The sequence below is a fragment of the Mobula birostris genome, chromosome 30 (genome assembly GCF_030028105.1).
Source record: "Mobula birostris isolate sMobBir1 chromosome 30, sMobBir1.hap1, whole genome shotgun sequence".
NCBI classification, from domain to species: Eukaryota; Metazoa; Chordata; class Chondrichthyes; order Myliobatiformes; family Myliobatidae; genus Mobula; species Mobula birostris.
The window spans coordinates 31,471,899-31,495,642 of NC_092399.1; the positions used below are offsets into that span (position 1 = coordinate 31,471,899).

At 44.3% G+C, this 23,744-nt stretch overlaps 1 protein-coding gene across 2 annotated transcripts in view; it reads right to left on the reverse strand.

The window, feature by feature from the left end:
• Window positions 1-23,744, reverse strand: part of sh3d21 (SH3 domain containing 21) — a 121,287-nt gene that overhangs the window by 76,755 nt on the left and 20,788 nt on the right. For both annotated transcript variants that reach the window (XM_072247098.1, XM_072247097.1), the window contains exons 2-8: window positions 20,311-20,423; window positions 18,013-18,100; window positions 15,590-15,693; window positions 12,387-12,456; window positions 8,768-8,862; window positions 3,482-3,577; window positions 306-351 (exon numbers count right to left, since the gene is read on the reverse strand). In XM_072247098.1, the coding sequence (XP_072103199.1) occupies window positions 306-351; window positions 3,482-3,577; window positions 8,768-8,862; window positions 12,387-12,456; window positions 15,590-15,693; window positions 18,013-18,100; window positions 20,311-20,423 (612 nt within the window). The remainder of the gene's footprint in view (window positions 1-305; window positions 352-3,481; window positions 3,578-8,767; window positions 8,863-12,386; window positions 12,457-15,589; window positions 15,694-18,012; window positions 18,101-20,310; window positions 20,424-23,744) is intronic.

The following is a 23,744-nucleotide window of genomic DNA, read 5'->3' on the forward strand; positions in this document are numbered from 1 at the left end:
TTCAGTATGAGGGTGTAGACACAGGACAGGACTGTGCTCTGTGTGAGGGTGTAAACACAGGACACAGGGCTGTGTTCAGTGTGAGGGTGTAGACACAGGACACTGGGCTGCGTTCAGTATGAGGGTGTAGACACAATACGGGACTGTGTTCTGTGTGAGAGTGTAGATACAGTGTATAGTGCTGAGCACTGAAGTGAATACAAGTTAGAGTTTCCACATATTGACCCATGTGCTCTGATCTCAGGCAGTTAGTTCTGATGTAACTGTCTCAAATAAGTGACTTGTATTAAGATGTCCTTACTTACAGATTTCTGCAACCATCGTCTCTCCTGGTGATAGTTCCTTTTGTTCCTGTGATATAAAATGCACAAAGACTGAATAACTGATAAGATCAGTCCATTTGGGTCCATGAAACCCTCTCACCACTCTCTCATAGTCTCTCTCAGGTATTGTCCATATGCATTTATCCCCCTTGGAAAATTTCTACTGGGGTGACAGGAATTATTATCCTAGAAACCATAGGAAAACTACAGCACAGAAACAGGCCTTTTGGCCCTTCCTGGCTGTGCCGAACCACTTTCTGCCTAGTCTCACTGACCTGCACACGGACCATATCCCTCCACACACCTCCCATCCATGTATCTGTCCAATTTATTCTTAAATGTTAAAAAAGAACCCGCATTTACCACCTCGTCTGGCAGCTCATTCCACACTCCCACCACTCTCTGTGTGAAGAAGCCCCCCCTAATTTTCCCTTTAAACTTTTCCCCCCTCACCCTTAACCCATGTCCTCTGGTTTTTTCTCCCCTTGCCTCAGTGGAAAAAGCCTGCTTGCATTCACTCTATCTATACCCATCATAATTTTATATACCTCTATCAAATCTCCCCTCATTCTTCTACGCTCCAGGGAATGACAACCTTTCTCTGTTAACTGAGTTTCTCAAGTCCCGGCAACATTCTTGTAAACCTTCTCTGCACTCTTTCAACCTTATTAATATCCTTCCTGTAATTTGGTGACCAAAACTGAACACAATACTCGAGATTCGGCCTCACCAATGCCTTATACAACCTCATCATAACATTCCAGCTCTTATACTCAATACTTTGATTAATAAAGGCCAATGTACCAAAAGCTCTCTTTACGACCCTATCTACCTGTGACGCCACTTTTGGGGAAGTTTGTATCTGTATTCCCAGATCCCTCTGTTCCACTGCACTCCTCAGTGCCTTACCATTAACCCTGCATGTTCTACCTTGGTTTGTCCTTCCAATGTGCAATACCTCACACTTGTCAGTATTAAATTCCATCTGCCATTTTTCAGCCCATTTTTCCAGCTGGTCCAAGTCCCTCTGCAGGCTCTGAAAACCTTCCTCACTGTCTACTACACCTCCAATCTTTGTATCATCAGCAAACTTGATGATCCAATTTACCACATTATCATCCAGATCATTGATATAGATGACAAATAACAATGGACCCAGCACTGATCCCTGTGGCACACCACCTGTCCCACATGTCCACCACCCAGCCCTGGTTCTCTGATCTCCAGACACAGCATCTGCCACCTCAGACTTGAACATCCATGTGTTTTTCGTTCAGCTTGATGGTCTTCGTTTTAATTTACCACCCCCCCTACTCGCACTGGGAACGGGAGCTGCAAGGTTAGTTTGTGTCGTTTATCAGACTGCAGGCTTGAGGAAGGGGAAACATAATTTTACCCAAAATGTCCAGGAGTTAATTTGCAGATCAGGCAGCATCTGTGGAGGACGGAGTTTCAGTTAGGACCCTCATGGTGCCACTGAAGGTGTAGAAGGAATATTACTGATATTTTGCAGGGAGAGAGGAAGGGTGGGGACAGAGGCAGATAGGTGATTGGTGAAATCAAGTGAGGTGAGGGATATTTGGCAGATGGAGCCAGAGAAGTTGGCGGGGGTGCAGTTAAGCTTAGAAAGAGAGTCAGAGGGGTGGTGATGGGCAACTAGAACCACAAGTGGAGACAGGAAATGTCAGTCAAGGGACTGGGAAAGGATTATGGGGCAGGTTGAGGTATGTGAAATTGGCAAACACAACATTCATACCATTGGGCGTAAGCTTCCTCATTGGAATATGACATGTTGTTGTTCTAGTTTGTGTTTTGTCTTACCCTTGTCGAGGAGAAGGCCATGGACTGACAGATCGATGTCAGAATGGGAAGAGGGGGTTGAACTGATGTGCACGTGGTCACCATAGACAATAAGACATTGGAACAGAATTAGACTATTCAGCCCATCAAGTCTTCCCTGTCTTTCCAGCATGGCTGATTTGTTCTTCTCTCAACCCATTCTCCTGCCTTCTCCCCTTAACCTTTGACACCCTCACTAATCAAGAATTTATCAACCTCCCCTTTAAATATACCCAATGGCGGCCTCCAAAGCCATCTGTGGTAACAAATTCCACAGATTCCCCACCTCCAGATAAAGAAAATCCTCCTCATCTCTGTTCTAAATAGACGTCCATGCATTCTAAGGCTGTCTCCTCTCGTCCTGGACTCACCCACTACAGGAAACATCCTCTCCGCATCCAATCTACCTAGTAAACACAAAGTAATCTGCAGATGCTGCATGTTGTGAGTGTCCCTGTACCTAGGCCTTTCAATATTTGATAGGTTTCAATGCGATCACCCCCTCTCCCTGCACTCTTCTAACCTCTAGCCCAGAGTACAGGCCCTGAGCCAGAAAATGTTCCTCAGCTGTTAACCCTTTCATTACTGGGATCATTCTCATGGACCTCCTCTGGAGACTCTTCAATGCCAGCACATCCTCTCTTGGATAAGGTGTCCAAAACTACTCACAATACACCAAGTGTGGTCTGGCCAATGCCTTATATAGCCTCAGCGTCACAAGCTTGCTTTTATGTCCTAGTCTTCACAAAATGAATGCTAACATTGCACCTGCCTTCTGTACAACACGTGGCCAAGTGGTTAAGGCATCGGACTAGCGACCTGAAGGTCGTGAGTTCGAGCCCCAGCCGAGGCTGTACTGTATTGCAAAAACAGTAAACTTCTCGATATACGAGAGGCGATTGATAAGTTTGTGGCCTAAGGTAGACGGAGATGAGTTATTGACTTCAAGTTTTCTGCACAATCACTCAAAGAGTTGAACTGCACGTGCATGTAATGAGAGCTGTATAACTCATCTCCTTCTACCTTAGGCCATGAACTTATCAATCACCCCTGCTGTGGACCACTTTCTGGAGGTCCAAGATGGCAACTGCTACAAAGAAGGGGTCCGTATGCTCCACGACCGCTGGACTAGGTGTGTAAATGTAGGAAAGATAAATGCACTAGGTTTTCTAAAATTGACTCCTTCTACCTTAGACTTATCAATCACACCTCGTATGACAGTGATAATAAACCTAATTCTTATTCCTGATCCAAAGAGTTTTGACTGCCTTTAGTGAGGTTTCCAGGCATTCCACAAAAACAGGCAGAAAGACACTCACCGCGCTTGTACCTTCATAAGGGACCACTAAGTTTTCAGGGAATAGTCCCTCTTTTCCATCTAGATAGCCTTCCCACCAGCCGTCTTCCCCTGTGTCCTGTTAATGATCATAAATTGATGCTTAGCTGAGAATATGATGAGAGGTTACAAATCAGCCCTCACCTGGCAGGTTACCGTCAGCTCTCGTATAGTAAATGCTTTTTGTTTATGACTTCATAAATTACCTGCTCAGTGGATCAAGCAGTATCTGTGGGTGAGGGGGCGGGGAGGAATGGTCAGCGGTTTGGGCCAAGACCCTGCAGTTTGATTTTTAAGCAACACGCATAAAAGTTGCTGGTGAACGCAGCCGGCCAGGCAGCATCTCTAGGGACATTTCGGGCCAAGACCCTTCGTCAGGACTAACTGAAAGAAGAGCTAGTAAGAGATTTGAAAGTGGGATGGGCCACTCTCCCACTTCCTCGTGTTTGAGTTTGATTTTTACTCCAGATTCCAGTGCCTGCAGTCTCCTTTGCCTCCATTTTTGTCGGACTTTCCCTGCCCGAAATGCTAAAATTTTTAAACTATCCCATGAGCATGAGTTTCTGTTGTGTTTTGCTTGTGTTTGCAGCTACTTCCAAAATTAAACGTGAGACTATAAAATTGCAATCATTCAGCTAAGCCGCAGACCATTTTGTCTCATATTTCGGCTCAGTGTCTTTGTCCCATTGAAGCTCTTGAGAAGTTTCCGGGTGTTGAACAGGCTGTGGAGCTCCAGACCGCTCGTGATGCTGCTGCGTTCAATGGATGGCATCAATTCACGTTGCCTGGGTGGTGTATGCTTCGATCAACTTTGGCAGCAGGTGCTGGCCACCGTGCACCCTGAGCTCCCACAGCAGCAACAATGAGACATCCAGTTCCCCTGTTCGCCAGCATCTCAAATAACCCTGAGGCCCAGGGGAAACCCTTGAAAACTTTGGCAGTGAATCACCACACCTTCAGTGTCACTAGAATGTTGACATTTTAATGTCCTTATTACATCCTCAGCTATCCAACATTCCTGCACCCACACCTAGACATTCCCTCTGTCAGGTCCCTCTGACTCTTTGCTGGCTCCAGACAGTTTTCAAATTTCAGAGTTCAAAGTTCAAAGTAAATTTATTATCAAAGTACGGATATGTCATGATGTACTACCCTGAGATTCGTTTTCTTGTAGGCGTTCACATTAGAACAAAGATACACAACAGAATCAATGAAAAGCTACACACAAAGTCCGACAATCAATTGTGCAAAAGAAGGCAAATTGTGCAAATACAAGAATAAATAAATAAGTCTGAGGACTTAAGCTGTAGAGCCCTTGAAAGTGCACCAACAGGTAGTGCAATCAGCTCATTGAGGAGCTGAGTGACGTTCTGCAAGCTGGTTCTGGAGCCTGACCGTTGTAGAGCAGTGACAATGACCTAAGGCTCCTGCACCTTCTTCCTGGAGGCAGCAGTGACAAGAGAACATGGTCTGGATGGTGGGGGCCCTATGATGGACGGTCCTTTCTTGTGGCAGCACTCCCTGGAGGTGGACTCAATGGTGGGGAGGGCTTTTCTTGTGATGGATGGGGCTATATCCTCTATTTTTTGTAGGCTTTTCCATTCATGAGCACACCAGGCTTTTCTCTTTATCTACAAATCCCTCCGTTGCAATCTTCCTTACCTCTGCAACATCTTATCTGAAGCATTCTTCGTCTGGGCTGTTTCGTAACCCTTCTTTCTTTTCTCCATAATTCACCACAGGCAACTAGTTTCCATGTTTCCAAACGCCCTGCCTTTCCCAGAAAAATGCATTTAAAGAACACTTTGCCTTTCCCGGAAAACTGCATTTAAAGAACACCCTGCCTTTTCTGGGAAACTGCATTTAAAAACCTTCTCTAATTCAATCCTTTGTCTTCATTCTCATCCACGTCCAATCCCATTTCTGAAGAAGGGTCCACGACCCAAAACGCCAACTGTTTCTCCCTCCACAGACGCTTTCTGACCTGATGAGCGTTTCCAGCACTTTCCGTTTTTGGTCTTTTGCCACTGTTTGGCTTCCAAATACATTTTCATTTCTTCAAACTACATGAGTCAGAATGCAGGGTTTTGTTCTGAACCAATAGCAGTTCCCTTTTCCTCCACTACGATTGCTCAACCTACTGAGTTCCTCCAGCACTGTGATCGTTACTTACGTACAAGTTGTTTTTGATGGGGCTACTTGGCAGCAGTGGCATTACTTCACCTACCCTGAAACCCCCACAAAATCTAACAATGGATTGCTTCCCTTCCTCTTAGTGTGAAGGTCTCTCCCATCAAGATTAGAAGAAAGATCGGCTTAATTTGTCACATGTACAGTTCATCGATACCTTGAAACACATGGTGAAATGCATCGCTGGCATCGCTTTGTGATGTACTGGGGGCAGCCCACAAGCAATGTCATGCATAGTATGCTCACAACTCGCTAACCCCAACTGCATGCCTTTGGAATATGGGAGGAAACCAGACCACCCAGAGGAAACCTACACAGTCATGGGGAGAACATACCAACTCCTTACAGACAATGGCCGGATTCAAACCACAACCAGAGATCACCGGTGTTGTAAAGCAATTGCGCTAACCACCAACACAAGAACATCTGCAGACGCTGGAAATCCAAAGCAACACACACAAAATGCTGGAGGAACTCAGCAGGCCAGGCAGCATCTATGGAAAATGTAAATAGTTGACGTTTCTGGCCGAGACCCTCCATCAGGACTGGAGTACCCAGGACATCTTTAGGGAGCGGTGTATCAGAAAGGCAGCGTTCATTATTAAAGACCTCCAGCACCCAGTTGCCATCAGGTAGGAGATACAGAAGCCTGAAGGCACACACTCAGCAATTCAGGAACAGCTTCTTCCCCTCTGCCATCCAATTCCTGAATGGACATTGAAGCTTTGGACACTCATCATCATCACCATCAGGTGCCGTACCCAGTTTGAGCTTTGACTGCCATGGCCCACACTCTCCTGTTTCGGGTCAAGTGAATCAATTCATTGGTATTCATTTCCAGTTCTCTGGCTGCTGTCTCCATCATCACTTGTCTTTGTCTTCCTCTTGCTTTCTTCCCTTCAATCTTTCCCATAATTCCCGAGCATTCTAACTCCTCTTTCCTAATCACATATCCAATGTAGTCACATTGCCTTTTCATGATCTCATACGTTATTTCTCTTTTTATGCTTGCTCTGTTCATGACATCCTCGTTTGATATTTGTTTCGTCCATGATTTTCTTTGCATCCTCCTCACAAACCACATCTCTGCTGCTTCAATTCATTTCCTCATGTTACTAGATATTATCCAACATTCTGAGCCATATAACATAACTGGATAAACGTAACATTTCAGTACTCTGAGGCAGGCTGTCATGCCTAGTTTAGTGTTGGTCAGTATACTCTTCATTCTCGTAAAGGTGTCTTTTGCCATCCCTGTTCTTCTTTTGATGTCCATGTCGTACCTGCCATCTGATGTCACCCAGCTTCCTAAGTAGCAAAAGTTCTGTACTTGTTTTATGTCTTCCCCGTTTATTCTCAGCCTGCAGATAGGATTCTCCTTCTTTTTGGATATCACCATACATTCTGTCTTTTTGCAATTGATAGATAGACCCATTTTTGCACTTTCTTCAACAACTATATCAATTAAGTTTTGTAATTCTTTCTCCATACTTGAAATTAACACAGTGTCATCTGCATATCTAAAATTATTGATGTTTTCATCGCTAAATTTGATACCCAAGATGTCTCTTATTTTTTGTAATATTGTTTCACTGTACACATTAAATAATTCAGGGGAGTAAACATACCCTTGTCTAACACCTCTCTTGATTTTCGTAAACTGACTCACTTCTCCATCTATTCTTACAGCGGCAGTTTGTTCCCAGTACAGATTTCTGATTAGGCGGAGGTCTTTTGAATCTAGATCTAGAGTTTCCTGTAATATTTCGAATAAATTATTGTGTTTCACTTTATCAAATGCTTTTGTGTAGTTGATAAAACAAAAAAACAAATCTTTTTGTACTTGAATTGCTCGTTCTGATAGTATCCTTAACATCAATATCGCGTTCCTTGTACCTTTGTCTTTCACAAAACCACGTTGTTCTTCACCTATTTCAGCTTGTAGCTTACTTTTAGCTCTTGTCATCAAAATTCTTAGAAGTATCCTAGTGATATGACTCATTAAACTTATGGTCCTATGTAATTCACATTCTATTGCTCCAGCTTTCTTAGGAAGAGTGATAAATACTGATTTTTTTTCATCTCTTCTGGTATTATTCCAGTCTCATAAATGTCATTGATTAAATCAGTAAGTTTTTCAATTCCATAATCTTCGAGGGTGATAATTTGTTCTGTTACTAATTCATCAGGACGTGCTGCCTTTCCTTTCTTCATCCTATTTATTGCATTACGAACTTCAGATTTTAAAATACTTGGACCTTCAATGTTCTTCTTAATTTCCGATTTTTCACCTCGATCATCTTCAAACAATTCCTGAATATACAGTCCATCTGTTCATAACCTTATCTTTTTCCATGATAATGGTACTGTGCTTTGCTTTCAAACATCCACCTGAAGAACAGAGGAGCTTCTTGATTTGTTGATGTAACCTTTTTGGATCAGTAATAGGGATTCTTTCTATTTGCTCACATTCCTGGTTTAACCATTCTTCTTTGGCTTTTTGACACAAGCTTTTAACTTTTTTATCTAAGGACTTATACTCTATAGGATTTGCTATCTTCCATCTCCTTTCTTCCATTAGATTTTTGATTTCATCTGTCATCTATTTATTCTTAGTGCTTTTTTTCTTTGGGCACTACCTCACTTTTTACAGTATTTCTGTTGTTTGCACTTTTTTAATAATCTATTCGATATACGTAATTGATTTACTTGTTTATATTTTACTGTTTTGTTTATTATTTATTATTTTTTCTCTCTCTGCTAGATTATGTATTGCATTGAACTGCTGCTGCTAAGTTAACAAATTTCACGTCACGTGCCGGTGATAATAAACCTGATTCTGAAAGAGAGATGAGACATCAAGGGTAAGAAGGTGAGGGGAGGGTAGGAAGAAGTACGCGGTGGCAAGTGATCGGTGAAACAAACATTTTGTGTGTGCACTAACCACTATGCTACCCAAATAGGAGAAAATGTTTTTTGAGGAATATCTGACCTCAGACGTGCATTTGCCTTTCATTTTGAGATCACATGCAATGCATTTCTTTGAAGATTTTGTAAGACGTACAGAGAAACTGATTACCTTTTCCAACACGAGGATGACATCTCCTTTGTGCAGACTGAGTTCATCCTCAGCACTTGCATCGTAGTCAGACACGGCCTCGTAGTATTCCTTGGCTGAAGGGAATGATAACCCATTGAAAGTTAGTTTCCCGGAGCGGGCTCAGTGCTCGGTGGTCGTCAGCCTCTCGTCATACTGTGACCTGGGCCCAGGGGAGCCTTCAGGGAGGTGGAAGGGTGACAGAAGGGTGGAAGGGCTTGGGTGAAGGTCGACTGCCATGTTAGGTTGTTGATAGTGAGGGTTGATCAATAGTTAAAGGGAGTGATTAGTGCTCAGGGGGCTGTCAGATCAGGTTGGCAGCTCAGCGTGAGTAACGATACAAGCAATTCTTCAGATGCTGGCCTTCTTGAGCAACAAACACAAAATGCTGCAGGAAGTCGGCAGGTCAGGTAAGATCTATGGAGGAAAATGAAAAGTTGACGCTTCGCCCTGAGGTGCTGAGTTCCTCCAGCACCTTCTACGCAAAGCTCAGTGTGTGCAGGATGGGTCAGGGACTTGTGACTGGCAGGAGTGGTCATTTGGGAGCTGTCTTAATGGAGAGTCATATTTGCTTCATTCCCTGGGACTTACAGACATCAGCTCCATAAAGCCACTATGGCTTTGGCGAGAGCACCTTGTTGAAAATCCTAGAAATACAACACTAGCTTAATGGCATGGTGCAGATCGGGGGTCCTCTGCATCCAATGGCTGTAGGGACCAGAATGAAGATTACAAACTTTGATCATGCCAAGACATGGATTTTCGTGTATGTTTTCCTTTGCATACGTGCAAGGCATGACAAACTCTTCACGGGATGCAGGTGTTGAGAAAGCAGAGGGGCTGCAGAAGAACTTGGACAGATTAGGAGAATGGCACAGAAGCGGTAGATGGAATATAGTCTAAGGAGGTGAATGGTCATGCACTTTGGTAGAAGGAATAAAAACAGTCTATTTTCTAAGCAGGGAGAAAATTCTAAAATCCAGGGTGCAAAGGGACTTGTGAGACCTTGTGCAGGATTCCCTAAAGGTTAATTTACAGGTTGAATCAGTAGTGAGGAAGGCCAATGCAATGTTAGTATTCATTTCAAGAGGACTAATGCCGAGGCTGTGTAAGGCATTTGAGAGGCCTTGCTTGAAATATTGTGAGCTGTTTTGGGCCCCTTATTTAAGAAAGGACGTGCTGACGTTTGAGAGGGTTCGGAGGAGGTTCGTGAGAATGATTTCAGGAATGAGTCAAAACAGCATGGACCATACATAGATTACTGAGAAGGAGATGTTTGCTGTCTTGCGGCAAATTAGGGTGGATTAATCCCCAGGGCCTGACAAGGTGTGGGATCTTGTGGGTCTAATGGAGAAATTTCAGGAGCCCTAGCAGAGATATTTAAAACACCCTTAGCAATAGTTTGGGTGCTGGGAGAATTGGAGGATAGCTACTGTCGTTCCACTGTTTAAGAAAGGGTCTAAGAATAAGTCAGGAAATTATAGGCCAGTGAGCCTGACATCAGCAGTGAGTAAATTACTAAAAGATATTGTAAAGGACTGAATTTATAAGCATTTGGACTGATTAGGGATAGAACAACATGGCTTTGTGTGTGGTAAATCATGTCTAACCAATCTTATAGAGTTTTTTGTGGATGTTACCAGGAAAGTTGATGAAGGCAAGGCAGTGGATGTTGTCTACATGAATTTTGGCAAGGCATTTGACAACATCCCATATGGGAGGTTAGTCAGGAAATTTCAGTCACTTGACATTCAGGATGAAGTAGTAAACTGGATCAGACATTGGCTTTGTGTGAGAAGCCGGAGAGTGGTAATTGATGGTTGCCTCTCTGTCTGGAGGCCCAGAGGGATCAGTGCCAGGTCCATTGTTTGTCATCTATATCTATGATCCGAATGGTAATGTAGTGAACCGGATCAGAACATCTGCGGATCACACCAATATTGGTGGCGTAGTAGACAGCCAGAAAGACTATCGGAGCTTGCAGTGGGATCTGGACTAGCCGGAAAAGTGGGTTGCAAGTGGCAGATAGAATTTAATGCAGACAAGTGTAAGATTGGGACCACCAACATGGGTTTATTCCCTAGAGTGTAGGAGAATGAGGGTAGATTTGATAGAGGTATACAAATTACGAGGGCATAGATAGGGTAAATGCAGACAGACTCTTTCCACCGAGATTGGGTAAGACTAGAACTGGAGGTCAAGGTTAAGTGTGAATGGGTTAAGGGGATTATGGGGGGGAGCTCAGAGGGTGATGAGAGTGTGGAACGAGTTGCCAACGTAAGTGGCGGATTTGGGCTGTATGTCAACATTGAAGAGAAATTTGGATAGGTACATGGATTGGAGCACTATGAAGGACAATAATCTGGGTGCAGGTCAATGGGACTAAGCAGATTAATAGTTCAACATGGACCAGATGGGTTGAATTTCTGTGTTGTAGTGTTCTATGACTTTGTGCCTCCATAATCCTTGATACATCTCAGCTTCCACTCATTGTGGCTTGATATTTCTTTGGTAGTTAAATTGGTAGCAGTAAGTCTGTCTATTGACCTCAAGTCCTGGAGTATAAAGGGGTTAAATCCTGCCAGACCACTAGCTGTGAGATGAAAGATAGGAACAATGATCAAGGATAGGTTTGGGTTTGGAGATGTTACCATGCTCAGTCAAATAGACCTAGAATGCAGCACTCAAAATCCAGAGAGCAAGGAACCATTCAGAGGAAATCAATAAAGTGAAAGCAGTAAAGAATGTGTCTTCTCAAATCCAGCAAGTGGAAAATAAGTTTATAATTTTGTATGGAATTACAGGGGCAAACGGAGAAAGAGGCCATTCAGTCCATTGATTCTGTGTTGCATGTAAATTTATATACAGATACATTTCCTGGTCAGGATCATGCATGAGCCTCTCCCATAGCGCCACCCAGAGGCTCCAGTGTGAATTTGTGGCTGATAAAACAACGGGGCATGTTTTGATCATGTGGATATGCTGGTGTCTTCCCCAGATAGATCCCACCAAGTTATCAAGTCTCTCGCCAAGCCAACGCTAAAACCCCAAACTGACTGCCGCCCTTTGTCAGTAACTTTCCAGCTGCCGCCCAGTGTCAGAGAACTCCTGGAGTGTAACGGGAGGGGTGTTGTTGTGACAGTTTCCCACCACCTGGGCCGGGGAAATGTGCCCCTGAGCCTGTACTGAGGCAGGAGCAGCAGCTGCAGTCACTTAGCTGGAGGCGAGTGGCTGAAGGGTGGTGAGGGGGGCAGAGATGGGGGGTCAGGGGGGTCTTACAGCTGGCACGGTAATAGTGTTTCACTATCATTCTGCACCCCCCATTGCCTGGCTCATTGTCTAATGTCTCACATTAACTGCTATGGCGTTAAGCCATTCCCACATGTTTGAAGCCTCCTCTGAGGGTGAGCAGCCTCTTCTTGGCTCTCTTCTTGTGTCAGGTGAGTAGTCGCTACCTCGCCTCTAATCCAGCTGGAGTATCCCTCATCCTACCCTGGGTAATTCTCACAGCAAAGTGCCTGGGCTCCAATCATTCACTGTGAAGTACCTTCCAGCGTGTAAGTATTGTCTCCACATAAGATCAAAGGCCCCGGCTACCAACCTGTCTGCTGTCCATTTTCTTCAATGCATCCATCTTTTTCTTGGGGATGTGCCGATCTAAAAGCTGATTCCTGCAAAAAAAGGAGGCATTTTGACCAAGGTGAAGCTTTCCAGGATTTTCTGAAGTGCTATCTATCCTTATCTTTCCGCAACGTGATCAAAACGATGGGAGTTCAAGTCCCACTTCAGACACAGTACTGAGGGTAGGCTGTACCATCACCAATGCAAACGTTTAAATCTTACATTACGCTAAGGGCCATTCAGCTATGTGTTAAAGATCCCAAGGCGTATTTTAAAGAAGAATAGGATAGATCTCTGAAGAAATTTTCCACTGCTGATTTGGAACTTTGTTCTATACAAATTGGCTTCTACACTTTTAATGCATTTTCAACAACAATTTCATTTCAAAGGTTGTCCATAGAGCACTTGGGAATATGGTTGTGAAAGATTCAATAAAAACACTAAATATGTTGACACGGGATTCTTGCCTGAAGTGGTTATTTCTCAGGGGTAAAATTATAATATCAAGGAGACTCCAATATGCTTTCTTCCAGGCTGAACGGTGGAGAATGGGATGGGTGACACACACAAGATGCTGGAGGAACTCAGCAGGCCAGGCAGCATCTATGGAAAAGAGTAGAGTCAACGTTTCAGGCCGAGACCCTTCTGCAGGACAGCCGAAGGCTCTCGGCCCGAAACGTCGACTATGCTCTTTCCCAGAGATACTGCCTGGCCTGCTGAATTCCTCCAGCATTTTGTGTGTATTGCTCGAGGGATTTCTAGCATCTGCAGACTTTCTCTTGTTTGTGATTGGATGAGTGAAATTGTTTTCATTTAATATTGCTGTGCATGTCCAATTGTGAAAAAATGGATATCGTTATACAGGGTTGATGGAAGGATTCTTGGCATTTTGGAGGAACAGAGGGAACTTGAGTTCCACACCTATAGGTCCCTCAGTTGCTGGGCAAGATGATGGGGTTGTTAAGAAAGCATATAGTGTGTTGTCTTCATTAGTCCAGGCATTGAGTTCAAAAGTCACAAGGTAATGTTGCAGCTCTATAAAAACCTGATGAGACCACACTTGGAATATTGTGTTTAGTTCTGGTCATCTCATTGTAGGAAGGATGTGGAAGCGTTAGAGAGAGTGCAAAGGAGATTAGCCAGGATGCTGCCTGGATTCGGGAGCATGCTTTATGAGGAAAAGTTGAGCAAAGCAAGGCTTTTCTCTTTAGAGAGAAGGAGGCTGAGAGGTAACTTGGAAGAAGTGTACAAAAGAAGAGGCACTGATTGGGTGGATAGCCAGAGACTTTCACCCAGGGCAGAAATGGCGAATGTGAGGGGGCATAATTTCAAGTTGTTGGAGGAAAGTGAAGGGGGATGTCAGAGGTAAAGTTTTTACGCAGAGAATGGTGAGTGCATGGAACGTGCTGCCGTGAGCGGAGGAGTGCATTAGGTGCATTTAAGAGACTCTTAGATAGGCACATGAATGATAGAAAAATGGTGGGCTATGTAGGATGGAAAGGTTAGATTGATCTTTGAGTAGGTTGAAAAGTCTTCACAACAGCTTGGGCCAAAGGGCTTGTACTGAGCTGGAGTGTTCTATGTTCTAAATACAGTGTGCACCTGGCATGGGGGCGTTGTGGCTATTTCTAATTGTAAGTGGGTATTTGGGTTTCTCTAGTAATATCCTCAGATAGGTGAGGCTATTTCCTGAGAATCCAGATCAACACAGGCCAAACGCTCGAGGAACTCAGCAGGTCAGGCAGCATCTATGGAGAGAAATAAACGGTCGATGCTTTGGGCCAAGAACGTTCACCAGGACTGAGAAGAAAGAGCATGGACAAGGGAAAGAAAGCCAGAATTAGAATTTGGGGGCAGGGAGAGGAGCACAAGCTGCCAGGTGAAGCCAGGTGAGGGGGATTTTTAGACTGGTCGTCTTCACGATTTGCCCCCTCCCCCAAGATGGTGCCCTGACTGAGGGTTTACTCCTGTGCTCCTTCGTAGTCTGCTTCAGCACAACAGAGCTCAGAGTTGGGGCTCGTGGTCGTGAGTCCAACTACCCCTTGGCCCTGATATCACATCTTTAATGTGATGTCAAGGACCTCAGCAAGCCTTTAGTAAATACTTCAGCAGCACATTTATCTGAGAGGGCCACCAGAGGCCCACTGTACAAGTCCACCTCAGAATCATGACCTGGGTCTCTCTCTGTCGCGACTCTAATGAAAACTTGTGCACACACCCACAATTTGTGACATGAAATGCAATACAATGTAACTTTGTGCCTCATTTTTTATTCACTCACAGGGCATGGACATGGGTGACAACGTCAGAAAACAAGAGAAAGTCTGCAGATGCTGGAAATCCGAGCAACACACACACAACACGCTGGAGGAACTCAGCAGGCCAGGCAGCATCTATGGAAAAGAATACAGTCGACGTTTTGGGCCGAAACCCTTCAGCGGGACTGGAGAAGAAAAGCTGAGTAGATTTAAAAGGTGGGGGGAGGGGAGGGAGAAACACAAGATGATAGGTGAGATTTGGAGGGGGAAGGATGAAGTAAAGAGCTGGGAAGATTGGTGAAAGAGACAGAAGGCCATTGAGGAAAGAAAAGGGGGGAGGTGCACCAGAGGGAGGTGATGGGTGGGCAAGGAGATAGTGAGAGAGGGAAAAGGGGATGGGAAATGGAGAAGGGTGTGGGGGGCAGTCGTGGACATTACAGGAAGTTTGAGAAATCAATGTTCATGCCATCAGGTTGGAGGCTACTCTAATGGAATATAAGGTGTTGTTCCTCCAGCCTAAGTGTGGCCTTATCATGACAGTGGAGGAGGCCATGGACGGACATATCGGAATGGGAATGGGAAGTGGAATTAAAATGAGTGGCCACTGGGAGATCCCACCTGTTCTGGAGGAATAAACGTCAGCATTTATTGCCATTCACTAATTTCCCTGAAGTGAACGGCCATCAACCGCCTCGCTGGTGTGGGATCTCACTTAGATCAGGTTTCTTTCCGTGAAGGAGATTAGTGAAGTAGACAGCTTCTTACAACAGTCTGGTAGATTTATGGCCGCCATTAGGGACCACAGCTTCACTCATGGTTTGTGTAATTACTGAATTTGAATTCTCCAGGTGCCATGGTGGGATTTGAACCCGTGTCTCCGGAGGAGTGGTACAGGCCTACAGATGCCAATACTCTACTGCTGTACCTTTGATCTTTCTGCCATCCCGCTGGCCATCATCTTTTCTGAATGCAGTGGAAGGTTTACATAGAGGTCTGAACTTGGCCCTTCTTGACTTTTCCTGCTGGAACCTGATGGGGAAAACATGAAGAGGAGAAACAACTGAACGCTGTCTCCTTAGATCAGATGGCCCGAGCAGTCCTTGAAGAACCTCCTGCTACTCCTGAAACAATTACAAACAAGAGAAAACCTGCAGGTGCTGGAAATCCAAGCAACACACACAAAATGCTGGAGGAACTCAGCAGGCCAGGCAGCATCTATGGAAGAGTACAGTCGACGTTTCGGGCTGAGACCCTTCATCAGGAGACTCTGTTGCACAAAAACAAGAACGGTCAGGATGGGAAACAGTTTCTTCCCTCAGGTCATTAGGCTTCACACTCAAAGTGTCACGGGTTAATCTGTTCTGTACCTTACAATATTTAATTTCTGCACTTCAGTTTGCTTATTTATGTGTAATCCATCTGTAGATTTCATCCTTACTTTCATAAGTTATTATATATTATGTGTGTTATCTATACTAGAGTATAGATCTACTATCTATACTATCTATACTTGTGTTGGTGCGTGGCCAAGTGGTTAAGGTGTCAGTCTAGTGATCTGAAGGTTGCTAGTTCGAGCCTCAGCTGAGCCAGCGTGTTGTGTCCTTGAGCAAGACACTTAACCACACATTGCTCTGCGACGACACCGGTGCCAAAGCTGTATCGGCCCTAGTGCGCTTCCCTTGGACAACATCGGTGGCGTGGAGATGGGAGACTTGCAGCATGGGCAACTGCCAGTTTTCCATACAGCCTTGCCCAGGCCTGCTCCCTGGGAACCTTCCAAGGTGCAAATTCATGGTCTCTCGAGACTAACAGATGCCTATATATATACTAGAGTGTATATGTACTCTATATGTACACCTAGGTTCAGAGAAACGTTGTCTCCTTTGACAGTATGCATGTATATAGTTAGATGACAATAAACTTGACTTGACATCACTTGAATAAGCTGTCCTCTGCTCAGTTTATGTTGACTGGCTGGCTGCTATTTACTCTACTGTCTTACAGCATATATCAAAAGAACAAACACTGAGTCTTCCAGTCAAAATGTCCGTAATTTTGTTCCTCTTAGAGATGCTATGGAGGAAATCCCAGATCCAACAAGGGAGGAACTGAACTTCCATCAGCCCACTGCTAACATCCTTAAAGCCTATCTGTAAACTTGGGCATATTGTCATTCTAGTAATTCAGATCATGGCTTGGTTTGCTGTTGTATCTGGTCCACTGTATCCTTAGCTCAAATCAGCTCATCCTTGCCCAACATCAAATGGGTTCATGTGAAAGATTTCTTCTTCTGAGCAACTACCAGGTTTCTTTTAACTGTTTGTCCTTTGTTATTTGTTCCCGTGTTAGGCGAGTTCTTATTGTCTGTACCTTATGGTTGCTGGGTAGGTGATGGGACTTCCTCCTAGGGATCCAAGTTTGGGAGTAGATCAGGAACACAATCCTCAACACATTCCTAATTAAATCTTCAATATTCAATACTCACTGGATGTTTTTTGTTTTTTACACCGTACTCTAAACTCTAGAGACTGTTGAACGTGAAAATCCCAGGAGATCAACAGTTTCTGAGATACTCAAACCACCCCATCTGGAATATTCTGATGGGACAACAAAGATGATGGATCCATGAAAACGTGTCAAGGTAGCTGACCTTTGTGTCAACTCTTGCCCTCCAGAGTCACTGGAACACTAGGCATTGGGAACCCACCTCAGATGAAATAACCCTGGCAGAACAGGTTCTTCTATATATTAGGGGCTAAGTTAATCTCTTGATCACCAGATACTCTAGCTAGTGGCATAGACAAACAACTGGCATATTTTTCCTAGGGTCAAAGTGTCTTATAGTAGAGGGCATGCATTTAGGGTGAGGGGGAAAACTCCAAGGAGATGTGCGGGACAGATTTTTTTACACTGGGAATGGTGGGTGCCTGGACTGTACTGCCAGAGGGAGTAGTGTAGGCAAATACGATAGAGGCATTTAAAAGGCTCCGAAGACAGGCAAATGAATGTGTAGAGAATGGAAAGATATGGCATTGAAGGGGCGGGAGGGATTAGTTTAGTTATTGTTTTAATTACCATTTTAATTAGCATGGCACAACATCATGGGCCAAAGGGCCTGCTAAGTTAGTTTGCTCTATGTTCTAAAATTTTATTCAGATATTTCATTCACACAGAAATGATGACAGTCCATCTATAACTGAATATTTGAGATTTATTTAGGGATGTGTTGAGGGTTGTAGTAATCAGTGTAGAGAACCAGAAGTTGAGTGTCACCATTTGAAATGATGAACGAGGTTAGCTCAAGATTTGACTGTAGGAAAGGTTTTCATTCCGGGCCCAAGACCTTACCGTCCGCGCCGTCGATTTCCACAACAAAATTGGATGGGAAACGCCCAGTCTTTCCGTTCTTTCTTCCCAGCCACCAACCACTTTCAACCTAAAGGGCAAAAGAAGACTGAGATAAAGTCAGAGTGCAGCAACTGGGAAAGTCGCAGTTCAATAATCTGAGAGCTGCTTGCAGAGTGAGGGAGAGAGATAGATCAGAGGATTCAGAAATTGAAATGTGCTGAGAGGGGAGTGGAGGGTCTTCTGCCTTCAAACTACTATGGTCTGGGGGCTGAGGGTGGTCCCACCATCACATTTGGTTGGGAATTCCAGAATATTGGTCAGCGGAGATATCCAGACCTTGGTCGTCTCTTTTCTCACCCAAAGATATTTCTCTTCATGTGATTGTCTCTCAGATATGTTACAGGGAGTTATAGATGAGCCAATGTATATTTACCGACAAAATAGTCACTCAGTGGCCACTTTATTAGGTACACCTGTACAGCTGCTGGTTAATGTAAAGATCTAATCAGCCAGTCATGTGACAGCAACTCAAAGCATAGAAGCATGCAAACGTGGTCAAGAGGTTCAGTTTTTATTCTGACCAAATATCAGAATGAGAACGAAATGTGACCTAAGTGATGTTGACCATGAAATGATTGCTGGTGCCAGGCAGGGTGGTCTGAGTATCTCAGAAACTGCTGATCTCCTAAAATTTTCACACTCAACAGCCTCTAGAGTTTAGAGTATGGTGCAAAAAACAAAAAAAAAATCCAGTGAGCAGCAGCTCTGTGGGATAAAACACTTTTGTAAATGAGAGAGTTCAGAGGAGAAAGGCCAGGTTGGTTCAAGCTGACAGAAAGCTAACAGTAACTGAAATACCTACACATCACAACAGCGCTTTGCAGAAGAGCATCTTGGAACAGAGAACACACCTTGAAGTGGACGAGAACAGCAGCAGAAGACCACAGCAGCTTCCAAGTGGACCAAATAAAGTAGCCACTGAGTGTAGTTCTTAATCCACAAGAACATTTTGAAATCATATTCTTATATGAAAATCAGTCCTTTTAACACCCATATGGGGTAAAACGTCATTAAATTATGGTCCACTGGGAGCTCTGTAGCCCTGAGTTAACAGACCAAGGTTCAAACCCTAATCCAGAGACATGACCAATATCACAATGCTGGACTGAGGTCATCCCAGGAGGAGAGAATACATACAATGGAGCTCTAGTCCCCTCTAAAGTTTAGAAGAAAGGTGAGATCATTTCATTGAACTGTACCAAACATTGGGAGCTGAGAGAGGGGCAATGTTCATCCTGGCTGGGGTGCCAAGAATGTGGAGTCACAAAGAAAGGAGCCAGCCATTCAGGGCAGAAACAGGATGGAATACATTCACCAGAAAGTGATGAATTTTTGGAATTCTCTGCCCAAGAGAGCTGTGTGTGCTCAGTCTGGACAGAGCAGTAGATCTTTAAAGGTCATTAAGGAAGTGGGATACGGGGTGGCCCCAGTAAAATGCCACGCAGTCAGTAATCAGCCATGACCTTATGAAATGGGAGAGCAAGCATGAGGGGCCGAACGGTCTATTCCTGCTTCTGTTTCTTCCTTTGTTAGTTATCGCTGTAGATTTGTTGACTGAGATGGGAATGCAAGTTCCATTCTCAGGAGAACTTAAAACATCCCATTGTCTGAAGAAGAGATATGAGGTCTGGCTGATGGTTATTCCCCCAACCAACAGAAACTAGTAAACATTTTCAGGAGCTTGCAATGTTCAAATCGCTGCTCCAAGTTCTGTATTACTATCTGACTACATTTCAATTCAACAACATTTTCGAAGGTTCAAAAATTAATTTAATATCAGAGAATGTATGTGGTATACAACCTGAAGTTCTCACTCTTCACAGACATCCTCGAAACAAAAAAAACCTATAGAATGAATGATAGGATCATCAAAGCTCCAAAGTCCCCTCCCCCTCCCTTCGCACAAGCAGCAGCCAAGACTTCGACCCCACCCTTCCCCTCCTATTCGCGCTACAGGAAGCATCAACCCCACCCCTCCCATTCCCTCACCATGCAAACGACAACAAAGGTCCCACAAAGAGATCTTGATCCAGAGTCATAAAATCCTGGGGTCATAAAATCTCCACGGAATTGCAACTTCCTTTTCTTAACTGGTTACCTCATTGTTTTTAAACTCAGTGGTACTCTGGCTGTGACTACATCCCTGAATGGAAAAAAAAATGTCTACTTAAAACTATCATAAACTTTGAAGAAATCCAACCAACTGCTATTAATACTTTATTGCAAATGAGATCTCACCTCTCTGAGGACCTCAATGACTTCTCCCTCGCTGAGCTCCAAGTGTTCTGGTCTCACGGGGCTGTATGAAATGACCACCTCACACAATCTCAGTTTCTTCTTCACCACATGCTCTGTAATGCAAACTTGTTGGTCAATGTCCCTTCATTTCACAGGGTGGCCATTTCTGCTCTAGACAGCATTAGCAGTTCGTTGTCTCCTGCTCTCTTTACACTGCAGTTCTCCCTCAAAAGTTGTCTTTGCTGGAGTGGAAATCCTCCATCTAATTCTCTGTGAATAACTTTGAAACAGGGTTCTCACTGTTTCCAGGTTATTCAGCAATGGAAGGCATCGGTTGAAAGTCCAGTGCTCATAGGCACTGACATGATCTTTCCTCCTGAGGTCACCAGATTACAGCCTCAGCTGACTCTGGTTATTTCCGGCACCATTCCTGCTGTCTAGTACATCAATTAATTGAACTCTGTGGATTCAGACTGACGCTTAGCTCAATAGCCCACTGATAATATGCATTTGAATTGGAAACACTCTCCTTGCATTCAGAGACAATGGCAGCAGATGGTTTGGATTCATCTTCATCATTATGTACCGTGTCGTATGATGTGGGTGATCTTGATCTCATGACCGTGATTACTCTTGGCAAACTTTTTTTAACAGAAGTGGATTGCCATTGCCTTCTCCTGGACAGTGTCTTTACAAGATGGGGAGGGTGGGAGGGGGGGCTAAGCAGGTGCTACACCTTGCTCAAGAGTGACCTACAGGCTGGCAGAGGGAAGGAGCACCCTAATACCTTTTTGGTAGAGACGTATCTCCACCCCACCACCCATTAGAGATTTGGATTGTTCTTTTAAAATATGGCTGAAGGTTAAGGCTCTACTTTGAATAATGGTTCTTGTATAATTGACATACAATTTATATATTATTTTTATTTTGTGAGTTGCCCGTGATGCTGTTGCAACCAAGATTTTCATTGCACCTGTACATCACCAAACTTGTGCGTGCGACAGGAAACTCCACCTGACTCTAATTCGTGTTGAGATGCCTCCAGGTGCATGTGTCAAATGGCAGCTGTCTATGCCTGCCCTTACTAGCTGGCATCTGTCTGGAAGTCTGAATCTTTGCACCAGGAATGTCAATAATTAAAAGAACAGCATGATCCTTTTTGAAGAGGACCCACGGTCCCACACCCGCTGTGGGAAGGATATTTCAAGTCAACTTCAGAAGACATTGGAGAAAGAGGAAGATCCCATTGTTGTTGACCGTCTGGGTACCAACAACTTATGGAAGAGTAGGAAAGGGGTCTTTTAGGGGAGTACAAACCGCTCGGATGTAAATAGAAAGAAAGAACCCTAAAGGCTCAGGTTTCATCTGAACAGTGATGAGAAGGTTAGAGAGGGATGGGAAAGGTAAACTTACAGGGGAGAATGGAATTCCATTTCATGGGCAAGATGGGAATTTTAACACTGCGACAGGCTCCAGTTGATTTAGGCTAGGAGAAGGTTCAAAGGAAGGTGATGGGGTTTATATAATGAAACGGGTTCAAGGAGTGTCAAGGTCTGGGAGAATAGAAAAATATCATAATCCTAAAACAAGTATAAAGGAATGGATTGGATTAAGTCAGGAACTGGTGCAGTGGGTAATTCAGGCAAGTAGAAACCAGAAGATGTAGAACCATAAAATCCAGTGGATAAGTCACGCCTCAGATGAATAAAACAAAAAATGCTGGAAAACTCAGCAGGTCAGGCAGCAGTGGTAGAAAGAGCAACAATCAATGCTTTGGCTCTGCAGCCCTTTGTCAGAACATTCCGTTCTCGATATGGAGGCATAATTTAAGGAAAACACATTATTGAAAAATCTTATCACAAGATGTTCTCTGCCAAAGTGGCTGAGAGCTGTTTGTTTTGCAAACAGCAAAGTGAGCCTTTTTGTTGCCAGACTGCAAATTTGGAAAGCAAAGCTTGAAGCTTACAGCCTTACAGTCTGTAGATTGTGGGGTCACTGTAGACACAGAATCAGCGGATTACCCTTGGGGATGCTGTGTGGAAAGAACTTGCAAGGAGGGAAGTCATCCTCTTCAGAACGCCTCACCTACACGCATTCTCTCGTGCCCAGCACTCTCTCCTTCTCGCGCTCCCATTTTCCCCATCTCACACTTCCCACCTTGCCCCTCCCAGTCTCCTCTCTGCCCCTCCCTCAACAGCCTCCATCTCATGGGAGCAGAATTAGGCCATTTGGCCCATCGAGTCAACTCTGCCATTACATCATGGCTGATTTATTATCCCTCTCAGACCCTCTCTCCTGTCGTCTCCCCATAACCTTTGATGCCCTTACTAATCAAGAACATATTAAACTCCATTTGAAGCATGTCCCATTGAATTGGCATCCACAGCCATCAATGGCAATGAATTCCACAGATACACTACCCTCAGGCTAAAGACAATGTTCCTCATCTCTGTTCTAAATAGACATCCTTCCATCTTCAGGCTGTGTCCTCTGATCCTAGACCCACACCTCCCACCTCCGCTATAGGAAACATCCTCTCCACAACTACTCTCTTTAGGCCTTTCAATATTCGATAGGTATCAATATAATCCCCCCCCTCATTCTTCTAAACTCCAGCAAGTGCAGGCCTGAAGCCATCAAACGCTCCTCTGCGTTAGCCCTTCCATTCCTGGGATTGTTCTCGCGAACCTCCCCTGGGTTCTCTTCAATACCATCACGTCTTTTCTTAGATAAGAGGCCAAAAACAGCTCACAATACTCCAAGTGTGGTCTGATTAATGCCTTATAAATCCTCAGCATTACATCTTTGCTTTTATGTTCTATTCCGCTCAAAATGAATGGCAACATTGCATTTTCCTTTCTTACCACCAACTCAACCTGCAAGCCCCTATGCATGCAAATATGAGGAAATCTGCAGATGCTGGAATTTCAAGCAACACACGAGAAAGTAAGAGATTTGAAAGTGGGAGAGGGCACCTCTCCCTATGCACCCTATGCACCTCTGATTTCTGAATTTTGTCACCATTTAGAAAATAGTCTACACCTTTATTCCTCCTGCAAAAGTGCATGACCATACACTTCCCGACGCTACATTCCATCTGCCACTTCTTTGCCCATTTTCCTGATTTGTCCAAATCCTTCTGCAGACTCCCTACTTCCTCGACACTGTCTGTCACTCCACTTACCTTTGTGTCATCTGCAAATATGACCAGAAAGCCAGTACTTCCATTATCCATGTCTTTAACATATAGTGTGAAAGTAAGCGGCCGCAGCCCTGGTCCCTGCGGAATAATACTGCCCACCTGCAGCCCTTTACATCAAACCACCACCACTCTCCATCACTCTTCGCTATTTCCATCTCTGACTCTCCCACCAATCTGCCTCCCTGTCCCTCACTGCTCAAATACTTCACTTACCCACCCTCCCACCTCAGTT